The 12,366-nt window shown below is 40.5% G+C and overlaps 1 protein-coding gene across 1 annotated transcript in view; it reads right to left on the reverse strand.

Moving 5' to 3' along the window:
• Positions 1-12,366, reverse strand: part of BBS4 (Bardet-Biedl syndrome 4) — a gene marked incomplete at its 3' end in the record, with an annotated part of 53,825 nt that overhangs the window by 26,078 nt on the left and 15,381 nt on the right. The window contains exon 3 of the mRNA XM_006866514.1: positions 10,312-10,391. Coding sequence (XP_006866576.1) covers positions 10,312-10,391 — 80 coding nt within the window. The remainder of the gene's footprint in view (positions 1-10,311; positions 10,392-12,366) is intronic.

Raw genomic sequence — 12,366 nt, forward strand, 5'->3', positions numbered from 1 at the left:
TAGTTGAGCTCTGATCATCCAGTCATTGAAGCCAGGTCAAGTAGGTGTTCTTATGCATATCCCCTCTTTTCTTATCAGCTGGGTGCTTCACTCTCCACACTAGTCCTCTGTGGCTATGCCACTGACTCTGGGCCCAAGAGTCCCCAGGTCTTGCCACACTGCTGGCTAACCAGGTTCATAGTAGTCTATTGAACGTTATAGGGCTTAGCTCGCAGCTTCATAGGTGTTTTTCCCTCACTTCTACTTATCAGTGACTAACGTGGTCACCAATCACAGCGTGTATTCCCATTGAGTCTTAGTCTTGGAAGGGGGTTTGCCCTGAGGGGACCCGACCACTTGCCTTGATGTCTCCTGGACGAGCAACTTGCTTTTTCTTGTTCAGTTAGACTGTCAATACTGTTTTGTCTTTCTTTCAAGAAGTATCTTCTGTTCTTCTAGCCTCTCCAGGCTGGTCTGCTTATCCTCTCAAGTGGAAATTTGCCACCTCAGAAGATTCTGGATGGGGTTCAGGATCAAGCTGTAAATCTTTGCAGAAGCAGAAAACCTCATCTTTGTCCCATGGAGAGGCTGATGTGTTTGAACTTCCAACCTTGCCGTCAGTAGTCCAGCACTTACCCTACAGTACCATACCAGGGGTCCTGCTTAGACCTACATGAATAATATGGTAAGAAATAATGGTTTCACATTTCTGTATTTTTGTTTAATCAAAAGGTTCCTATAATTTTTTTGTAGCAATACTTTTTGAGTTATCCTCATATAAGACACCTGGGATATTAAGAATTCAGAATTTAAAACAAAAACATCAAATCTTGCTATGATTAGTTACTCTAGATTTAAAATTGGCAAACTATGGTCTATGGGCTAAATCCAACACACAACTTGTTTTTGTACAGCTCTTGAGCTGAAAATGAATTTTTCATTTAATAACAGAAAAAGGAGATTAATTCTTAATGGGTACAGAGTTTGAAGTGCTAAAAAAAATCTGGAAATACAAGACCTTTAACAAGTTTACAGAAAATTTTAATGATCTTTTCATTCTATTTGTCCACAAATTTTTTGAAGCCCCCTCATAAATAGTGACAATGGTTGCAAAAACATAAAAAAAAGCAGTGTGGAGGCAGACACGATGATGTGGAGAGATGGAGCGGCTGGAGACTTTAGACCCAGAGAGGGAGAGGGGCTGCATGCTGACAACCAGGGGGCAGGCTTGCAGGGTATACCCTTTGGTCGGCTGATGATGCATGGAGGGGATTGTAACCATGACAGTGAAACAATATATGATAGGATAAATGTAAAACTAATGTTCTCCCATGTAAACTATCACATAACTCCCAATAAAATGTTTTTTTAAAAAAAAAGTGTGTGTGACAAAAGACAGTTGTCCTGCAAAGCCTAAAATAAAACTATGCTGACCCCTGGTGGCATAGTGGATTACGGGCTGGGCAGCTAACTGCAAAGTCAGCAGTTCGAACCTACCAGTGGCTCCTCAGGAAAAAGATGAGGCTTTCTGCTCCCGTAAAGATTTACAGCCTCAGAAACTCTACACAGGGTCTCTATTGACTCAGTGGCACATAACTACTACCACCAACCCCTATCTAGAATCAAATAGGATTCTAGAAGGATATGAAAAGATTTCCAAGTACAACTGCAGATGCTAGCAACTCTAGCATCTGATAAACAAAAATTAAGTTCTATCTTTCTACTATGATGAATGAAGCCAGGGGTGCTGTAACTATCCAGAGGAGAAGTTTCTGATTGTTTTCGAGGACCAGGGAAGGCTTTCTAGAGTAAACATTCTCAAACCCCATGCTGGCAGAGGGTAGAAGACAAGCTGAAGTGGCCAAAAAAGCCAGACAGAGACAGGTTTAGAAAGACAACCATGCTAAAAAAAACTGAGGGTAAAGGGAAAACCATGATGGATTCTAAAGCAAGGAGTGAACTATAGGCTCTACAGAAAAATCATTTTGGAGTACTGTTAAAAGTAGAGTAAAAGAACACAAGGAGATTGGTAGAATACTTGTGACAATTTAACTAAAAATTATGAGTATTAGCTAAGACATGAAAATGAAAATTGTGGACAATTTTAAGAGCTCATAAGTGAAGAAAGACCTCTAGCACTTGATGATCCTCTATGGGAGAAAGGGACAGGAAGACTTCAACACATACAGCGGAGTGAATGATGGTGCCATCCTTGAAACTGGGAACCAGAGAAGGAGAAAGTCTGGAAGGGAAGCAGATAAATTCACCTACAAGAAAGCTGAATTTGAAAAGCTTGTGAGACATTCAGTAGGGATCAAACTGGCTAAGAGATGAGGAGGAAGTGTACAGAATGAGCAGATGAAGGGATCAGCAACAGATCCTGGGAACAGCCCCAGCTAGAAACCAGCAGAGGAAAACAAGACAAAAAAGGGAACTGAGGAGTAGCCAAAAAAGCAAAAACGACGCTAGGAAAGGGTGATAGCATGGAAGGAAAAGAAAGGTAGCTTTTCAAGATTTATACTGGAACTAATCCCCACCGGTTCTGTGTATTGTCGGAATTTATTCCGATCACTGCTAAACTAAGAGATACTTGTGCTCATCACACACAAAAGAATACTACAGGCCAGTATCTCTCATGAATACAAATGTGAAAATTCTCAACAAAATACTAGTGAGCAAAATACAACATATTAAGAGTCAGACACCACGACCAAGTAGGATTTATTCCAAGAATGCAGGGATGTCCACCATTAGAAAACAATCAGAGAACTATAGCACATAATAGAACAGAGGAGAAAAAACCTACGTGATCAAGTCAATGGATACAGAAAAAGTATTTGATAAAATCCAACATCCTTTCCTGTTGGAAATAAATTGGAATAGAAGGAAAATTTCTCAATATGATTCAGGGCATATGAAAATCCAACAGCCAGCATTAAACTTAACACTTTCTCCTTGAAATCAAGAATAAGACAGGGGTGCTCATCCTCACCACACATCTATTCAGTACTATATTAGAAGACCTAGCCAGAGCAATAAGACAAGAAAAAAGAAACAAAGGCATGCAGATTGGGAAAGAAGCAAAATTATCTCTATGTGCAGATGATATGATTTGATACATCAAAAATCTCAAAAAGCCCACAAGAAAACCTCTCTAGTTAGGATACAACGTCAACAAACAAAAATTAGTTGGGTATTTATACACTAGCAAAGAGAAATCTGAAAGGGAAATTAGGAAAATTATTTTACTTATAATAGCACATATGAGAATAAAATACCTATGAATAAATCTAACCAGAGATGTGAAGGACCTATTCAATGAAAACTGCAAAACACTGCTGAAAGAGAATATAGAAGACTTTACTGGAAAGATGCTCCATGTTCACAGACTGAAAGACTTAATATTATGACGATATCAATACTACCCAAAGTGATCTGTAGAGTCAATGTAATCCTGATCAAAATTCCACCAAAAAACAGAACATCAATCCTCAACTTTCTACAGAAAGGCAAGAGGCCCAATAGCTGAAATAATGCTGAAAGGAGGACTAATCTTTTCTGATTTTAAAGCATACAATAAAGCTAAACTAAGCAAAAATTTGCTGTTGAGTCAATTGTTATTTTCAATAATTAAGAGTCCCCTATAGGGGAAGTTAGAACTACTCCACAGGATTTCAGAGAGTGCAATTCTTATATAAGTAGACTGACCTATCTTTTCCCCACAGAGTGGCTGGTGGTTCTGAACCACCAACTTTTCAGTTAACAGCTCAATGTTTAACCCAGTGAGCCACCTGGCTCCTACTGCACAGCTTTGCTACAGTAATCAAAACAGCCTGGTACTGGTATAACAACAGACTCACAGACCAATGGAAAAGAATTCAGGATTTAGAAATGAACTCAAACATCTGTAATTAACTGATTGTTGACAAGAATCCTAATCCATTTAGTGGGGAAAGAGTAACTTCTTCAATAAATTGTGCCGGTAAAACTGGATTTCCGGGTGCAGAAAAATGAAACTGGATCTCTGTTTCACACTATATACAGGAAAACAAATTCTGAATGAATTCAAGACCTAAATGCAAAAACCAAAACAGTGAAATTCTTAGAAGAAAAAGTAGGGGCAATGCTGTCAGGCCCAGCATTCAACAATGAATGATCTAACAAACTCACAAAAGTACAAACTAAATAAACGGAGCATCATAAAAATCAAAAACTTTTGTTCATCAAAAGACTTTACCAAAAGAGTATAAAGACATGCTACCAAACGGGAAAATATCTTCAGAAACCATATATCTAACAAGAATCTAACAGACATAAAACACATAAAACTTCTACTTAGCAACAAACAGGCAATCACCCAATCAAAATGGGCCAAGGACTTGAACAGACATCTCACCAAAGAGGACATTGATATGGCTGCCAAACACATGAAAAGATGCAAAGCATTACTAACCATCAGAGAGAGACAAATCAAAACCACAATGAGGTATCATTTCACCCCCATTGGTGATGCTGTATATGATAAGCACTGGACTGCTAACCACAAGGTCAGCAGTTCAAACCCTCAGCCGCTCCCTGGGAAAAAGATGAGGCTTGCTCCCATAAAGATTTATAACCTGTAAGTCAGAATCAACTTGATGGCAGTGGCTTTGGTTTGGTTAGAATGGCTATAAGCTTAAAAAGAAAAAAAAAAAGTTGGCAAGGATGTAGGGAAACTAGAACCCTGAGACTCCTGGTGTGGTGCTGTAGGATCCGCACTGGACTGCAAACCACAAAGTCAGTGGTTCAAACCCACAGGGTGCTTGCTCCTCAGCAACCTGAACTGGAATAGACTAGATGGTACTTAAACACAACAATATCCATTGCTGGTGCAATTGCAAAATGTTATAGACACTGTGGGAAAAGCATGGCAGTTCTTCAGAGAACTATGAAACAGAACTACCACGCTGTTGTTGTTGTTGTCACAGCGACCCTACACACAACAGAACGAAACAGTTGCTGTTACTCTTGAGCCCACTGCTGCTGTCTTAAGTCAACCCAGCTCGCTGCGGTCTTCCTCTTTTTTGCTGACCCTCTACTTTTCCAAGCAGGATGTCCTTTTCCAGGAAATGGTCCCTCCTGATAATATGTCCAAAGTATGAGAGACAAAGTCTTGCATTCTTCACTTCTAAGGAGCATTCTAGCTAGACTTTGTCCGAGAAAGATTTGCTGGCCCTTTTGGCAGACCATGGTACTTTCAACATTCTTTGCCATATGACTGACTATATGATCCAGCAATTCCACTCCTAGGTATATAACCAAAAGACTTGAAAGCAGAGACTCAAACAGACTTGTACATCAGTGTTCACCAATGTTCACTACAGCACTATTCACAATAGCCAAAGATGAAACAACTTAATGCCCATCAATAGATAATCAGATAAAACAAAATGTGGCACATAAATAAATACTACTCAGTCAACAGGAGAAAGGAAGTTTTGACATTTGCTAATGGAGTCCTGGTGTGGCACTGTAGGATAAGCACTAGTCTTCTACCCACAAGGTCAGTGGTTCAAATCTACCAGCTGCTCCTCTGAACCTATATACAGGGTCACTATGAGTCAGAACTGACTAGAGACACTTCAACAACAACAACAGTATGCAGAGAACTTGAAGGCATTACGCTGAGTGAAATTAGTCCATTACAAAAAAATAAGTATTGTATGACTTCATTTATATAAATAGACGAGAAAAAGCACATATAGGAAATTAACGTTTATTAGTGGTTACAAGGGAGAAAAGGGAGGGGGGAAAGGGGATTATTAGTGATAGAAAAATTACATTGATTAAAGAAAGGGATGTACAGACGACTGTTGTAATAAAACTGCTGTAAATAACTGTACATCTGTAAGAAGCTGAATTAGCAAAAGTTGTGACAGATATAGTTATAACAACAAGTAGCTGATGAGACTACTGATGTACAAACAAACAAGTCCTGGGATTTGGCCCCTTGATTAAGAGGACTTAAGATCAAGGTTTCAAGGGACAGTCCAGTTAACTGGCCTAATGACATGTTTGCTGCTCCAGTTCTACCTCCCAGTTCAATGCATGGTACCTAGGGTCGTGAAAGCATCCTAACATTCAAGGCACAACAAATGGTCTGTATTTACTCAAAACAATGGGAGGAGGAGGAAAGTAGCTGTAGGAAAAGATATGAAATGTGTAAATAATTGCTTCCATGAAGAGCTAACTGCTTCCTTTGCTATAAGGCCAGAACCGGATGATGACAGTCTACCATTGCTGAATGCTTTGGTAAAAGAGTCCACAGAAGAGTCCTAGTCAAAAGGTCAAAAAGGCAGAAGAGAATTTCAAATTCTCAAGGACTCTGGACTTTCTGGAGTCATAAAGTATGGGTAAACTCCTGAAGCTATTGCTGTAACATAATCTTCAAACCTTATATTAAAAATATTCCCTTAAGTCATCTTAAAACCAAGTAACGGTTTAGCTTATTTAATTTAAAAAAAAAAAAAAAAAAAGGCCTGTCTTAAGTATTATGCTCTGTTTTGTTTTTTTTTTATTGTGAATTGAGTGATAGTTTACATGGGAAAACACTGGTTTTACACTCATCATTTCATTGCAATTATTACAATCTCCTCCATGTATCATCATTCAACAGTATTTGCTTCTATTCCCTCGGCTTTTTGGTGTGTTTTTTTTTTTTTTTTTTTTGGGGGGGGGGATATACACAAAAACACTCAGGAATATATAATCATTTAAACAACCAAAGAGCGCATTCTGCAAGCCTGAGTACTCAGTCCCTCTCTTTCCATGAATCTAGAATCCTCAGCTGCTCCCTCCCTCCATGTCCTCATCTCTGCCTCCATCTCTGGTGTCGCTGCTTCTCTGGAGAGTCCTGTATTTTGCTCGTGCACTTTTCCCTTGATGGTCCTAGGGTCCTCTATTTCTGGACTATAAGATTAACTACAACCCCCTTTTTGTTACAAAACTTCTACTTTTACAATTGTGACAATCGTCATTAGTCATGATAACAATTATTCATTATTGAATCATAAGAATATTATCCCCATCTCCTTTTACCAGACCTGTCTAGACAAGATGAAAACTATTCGGTGAGGATTCTACCTTCCCCTGCACATTCTGAAATGAAACTTCCTCCTGAAAACTTGTAAGCTGGTCACTTCATACCTTTATAGACCACCCCCACCCCCATTTTAGACAGCCAATGTCTAAGTAAGCAGTACGCTCTCTTAGGGACTATGTATATGTCCTTAAAAGAGCATAATGACAACATCAAAATTGACAACAGCAACGCAAGAGATAAACTAGGAACCTTAGGAACAGTGAGTTCATGTTAATGAGGAACATTCAAAAACCAGTGGTGACGTTGGGGAGAAACGGGGTAAAGGCAGCAATGAAGCAGCAAGCTAAGTCTCACAATATTCAGAGGGCTTCTGTGGACCCGGTTGGGGACCCGGTTGGCAAACAGTGTGAGGAGACCCGAGGACTCACGGGCCCAGAGTCAGTGACGTGGCCACGAAGGACTCAAGTGGAGAATGGTGCATGTGCACAAGAACACCCACACTTGCAGATGACACCCACATGATCGGGACTGGATGACTGGATGATCAGAGCTCAACCAGGAGAAGAAAGAAGGGGGGGGGAGAAGATTGAGCTGATCCAAGCTGATGAACTTAACCTATGCACACGAATGCAGTGACACAAAAGAGGCAACAAATCCTTACAGCAAGAAACATTCCCACCCCCTCCACACACAGAGTAGACAGAGAGGGGCAACTTGGACATTGGATACCCAAATGGGGAGGGAGGGACTACAAAGGCAAGAAGTAACTGGCTTACAAGCTTTCAAGAGGGAACCCAGAGCTAGGGGGCATGGAGGAAGGCAGAATCACCAGTGAGTACTATCCAATTTGTCTAGGTGGAGCTGATGAAATGAAATACAGATGGGTTACGTGCAATACTGTAGTGAATAATGGTTATCAAGACGGATTGTGAGTGTTGGGAAATGCAAGGGTAGATGTTTTGTAGCAAGGAAGAGAGCGATTATTTCTCCAGTCTAGGAGCGGAGGTCTCTGGGACCACCAACGGAGAAGAGCCGAGAACGGGACCCCACCCAGAGAACCGGGGATGCCTGAGATGGAGACAGAGATGATGACAAGGAGAGATGAAGCGGCTGGGGACTTTGGATCCAGAGAGGGAGCGGAACTGTGGGCCGAAGACTGAGGGGGTAGAGGGGAGTGTAGAGCACGGGCTTCTAGGATATGCCCTTTGGTCGGAAGACGATGCATGGAGGGGATTGGAACCATGGCAATGTAATGATATACGATGGAATGAATATAGAACTGAGGTTCTCTCATGAAAACTATCATATAACTCACAATAAAACATTAAAAAAAAATAATAATAATGGTTGCATAACTTAAAGAACGTAATCACTGTCACGAGCTTCAAACATAAAAACTTGTCTGGGTATAGTTTTGCTATAAGTATTTTCAAAACAATGAAATACATAAAATTTAAAGAAAAAAAAGAGACACTTGTCCTATATACTGATCATATGCTTCCCTTGAGATTTTGTGGCCTATAATATCAGTTTCTCAAATTATAAACTTCAAAGGTATAAACGAGAAACCACAATCCTAGAAGCATTACAAAACTCTGAATGCCAAAAAAGGCCAATAACAGTGTACAAAATACACCACTGTCCACCAGTCACTATGTAACATATAGTACATTACCAGAGATATAAGTAGTATACAGAAAAAGAAACACAAATGGGTTTTAAATGTGTAAATGATGACTGACCTCACCAATAAGAGAAACATAAGACTCAATGAAATACCATTTGTTATCTATGCAAATATCAGAGTTAGATGACTGTTGTGTGGCGCGTCAGACTGCCATTACAAAACAAATACAACCCAAAGATGACTGCTCTTAAGAGCATGAGCTGAACGTGGGACCCAAACCAGAGAAGCAGCGACACCAGAGATAGAGGCAGAGGTGAGGGAATGGAGCGATAGAGCTGCTGAGGACTCTAGACTCATGGAAAGAGAAAGGCTGTGTGCTGGGGGCCAGGAGGCAGGCAGGCTTGCAGAATGTGCCCTTTGATTGCTTAAACAAATCATATATCCCTACGTGGTTTCTTTTGTACATCAAGAAAAAAGGAGTTAAAAAAAAAAAAAAGAGGGGGATGGTTTCGTGATAAAAGAAATAATCTATGATGGTTTTGGGGGGAGGAGGAAATGATACATGCACTAGAGGGTAGACAAGTGTTGACATGGATGACAGGGAAGGCAATATACAACTTGAGGGAGGCTGGCAGAGGAAAGATGGGGGTGGCGGGAGACACAGGGAGGGATGCAGTGGATAAAGGGAATAGAGCTAAATGCTGTTAACTGTTGGTGCATGGAGAGGACTGCAACCATGTAATGAAGCAAAGTATATGATATGATGAATATAAAACTGGTAATCTGCTCTGTAAACCTTCACTCAATTCACTACAAAAAGTTTTGAACAAAGATGACTGTTCCTCTAGCCCAGACTTGAAATGAGAAGACACATGGAACACCCCTGAATCAGACCCACTGCCTGGAATTAAACCTAGTCAATCACAACCAATCTGGAGACCCAGGAGCAATCAATAAATGGTTGCTGTTGTTGTTAAGTGTCATTGAGTCAGTTCCAGAACCATCCTGTATAGGGTTTCCGAGGAACAGCTAGTACGTTGAATCACCAGCCTTGAGGTTAGAAGTCCAGTGCTTATCCTAGAGTACCACACCAGAACTCCTATTCTGTTGTTGATGTTAAGTACCAATGACTCAGTTCCAACTCAAAGCAACCCTGGATAGGGTTTCCAAGGCTGTAAATCTTAGCAGAACATAAAGCTTCAAGCTGGTGGGCTTAAACTGCCGACCTTGTGGTTTGCAGTCCAGTACTTATAGTATGAAGCTAAGATGCTTCCCCTGTCTGTTATTAGAACCACTAAAATTTTGAGATGGTTAAGAACTGTATTATTGCAGCAAAAACTAACTAATACAGAAAATGTGGGGAAACGAAAATTCAAACAACAACTGTTATTAAGTGTGTCAAGTCGGTTCCAACTCACAGCAATGTTGTATTGGGTTTCTGAGGAGCAACTGGCTGGTGAGCTTGAACCACTGATCTTGCATTCAAACCAACCTTGCTGTCCAGCCCATTAGCGCGCAGCACCACAAACACTAGTTAGTGGGATACAAACCACCACGAACTCTGTAGTAGGAACTGTGGTCTAACCAACAGCCTGCCTTTCACTTTATCACTGTAATCGCTTACCTTACAAGCTTCATAATCCTTCCGGATGTAGTGCAGATGGATCAGCCAGTTATGCTTCTCCAAAACAGGGAACTCTGGAGCTGGGAAACATGTTTTGACAAAACAAGCAAATCAGTCATTGTCAGTTTCTTCAGTACCCTTCACTCAATTCACTATAAAAAGTTTGGAACAGAGATGACTGTTCTCAAGCCCAGACTTGAAATGAGAAGACACATGCAACACCCCTAAATCAGACCGACTGCCTAAACTAACAATAAGCATATTACAGTATCATCACATTAAAATTCTTCATCCTGTTAACCGTAATATTATAAAGCATCAAAAACGTATAGACAAAAAAAAAAAAAAGTATAGACTATTAAACACTAAGATCGTTTACTACTGTTACACAATGAGGACATGCTTGAGTTTTTGTGCCTTATAATTTCAGCTGAACTGGAAAAAGATTTTTTAAAACAATGTCCTTCTTTGTCGCTTCTTCTTCCTCCATCACACTCTCTCTCTGGTTGTAGAAAGTAAAAAGGCACACGAGACGTTCTAAAGGAGAGGTCAGGAATGTTACTAACAAAATACATATGACAGAGTTGATATCACATCTAGATAGATCAGAGTTCCAAAAAAATAAGTCAAATGGTTAAATATAAACTCCAAAAATAGCTTAAATCAGAAACATTAGTCTGTTGCCCAGCAATAAGTCAACACTGGGAAAAAAATCTACTTGAGTCATTAAAAATCACTCATTTTTTTTAAAGATTACTCATGATAGCAACCATAAAATGATGTTACTTGCCCAATGAAATTCAAAAGTTTAAAATAGAGGTAAAAATTCCTTACTGAAATTATTGTTCTATGGTAACAAGAAGGAAAAGAAACCACATCAGCTTCAGAACAGTAGTGAACAGAAGGAAGGAAGATGAAAGAAGGGGACTTGGAATGGGGTGGGGGTGGCCACTTTTTTTTTTTTTTTAAGTTTTTACTGAGAATTGAGTAAAGATTAAAGAGAACATTATCAGTTTTATGTTCAACAAACCATACACCTTATTTCAACTCAATGATGGAAACCCCTCCATGCAACAGCGGTTATCCCACTTCCTGCCTGTCGTTCCTACTTGCACCCCATTCCCCTTCCCATTCCTTCTCAATGTTGTCTTTAAATGCTACCTTTTTGATCTTGAATGGCTGACAATTCCAGAGCGAGCACACCTTACTAATGTTTTTGCTTCCCCTATATAGCGTAGTGGTTACGAATCGGGCTGCGAACCTAAGGTCAGCGGTTCGAAGCTACCAGCTGCTCTGCGGGAGAAAGATGAGGGTTTCTACTCCCGTAAGGATTTACACCCTCGGAAACCCTGTACAGGGTCGCTACGGGTCGGAACCAACTCGACGGCACTTAACAACAACAACAACATGTCCTAGTATAGAATCCTGGTGTGGCACTATGGGTTAATGCACTGGACTGCAAAGCCAGTTTGAACCGCAAGGTCAGTGGTTCAAGCTCACCAGCCACTCCTCGGAAACCCTATATAGGGTCACTATGGGTCAGAACCTACACAACAGCACTCAGTAATAACATGTCGTAGTATGGAGCTGTAGAATAAGCACTCAACTACAATGTCGGTTTGAACCACAAGGTAGGTGGTTCAAATCCACCAGCTGCTCCTTGGAAATCCTATACAGAGTTCTTATGAGTCAGAATTGACTCAAGGGCACTTAAGAACAACAACATATACCTACCTGGGCTCCCGGTGTGGTACTATAGGATCAGCGCTAGACTTCGAACCACAAAGTCGACTGTTCAAACCCACCAGTTGCTCCTCAGACACCCTATAAAGGGTTGCTATGAGTCGTAATCAACTCTACAGCACTTAACAACATATTAACTATCTACTGCATTAGCTGAGAATTGGGCCACGAGGGTTGAGTTCCATTCCAGACCGGAGGGCTGAGGGCCAAAGTCTCGGGTTCCTCCAGTCTCTTTATGACCAGTAAGCCCAGTCTTATTTTTGTCCTTGTAATTTTGAGTTTTATTCTGTATTTTCTCCCACTCTATCCAGG

Source organism: Chrysochloris asiatica, unplaced genomic scaffold (genome assembly GCF_000296735.1).
Source record: "Chrysochloris asiatica unplaced genomic scaffold, ChrAsi1.0 scaffold00092, whole genome shotgun sequence".
Taxonomy (NCBI): domain Eukaryota; kingdom Metazoa; phylum Chordata; class Mammalia; order Afrosoricida; family Chrysochloridae; genus Chrysochloris; species Chrysochloris asiatica.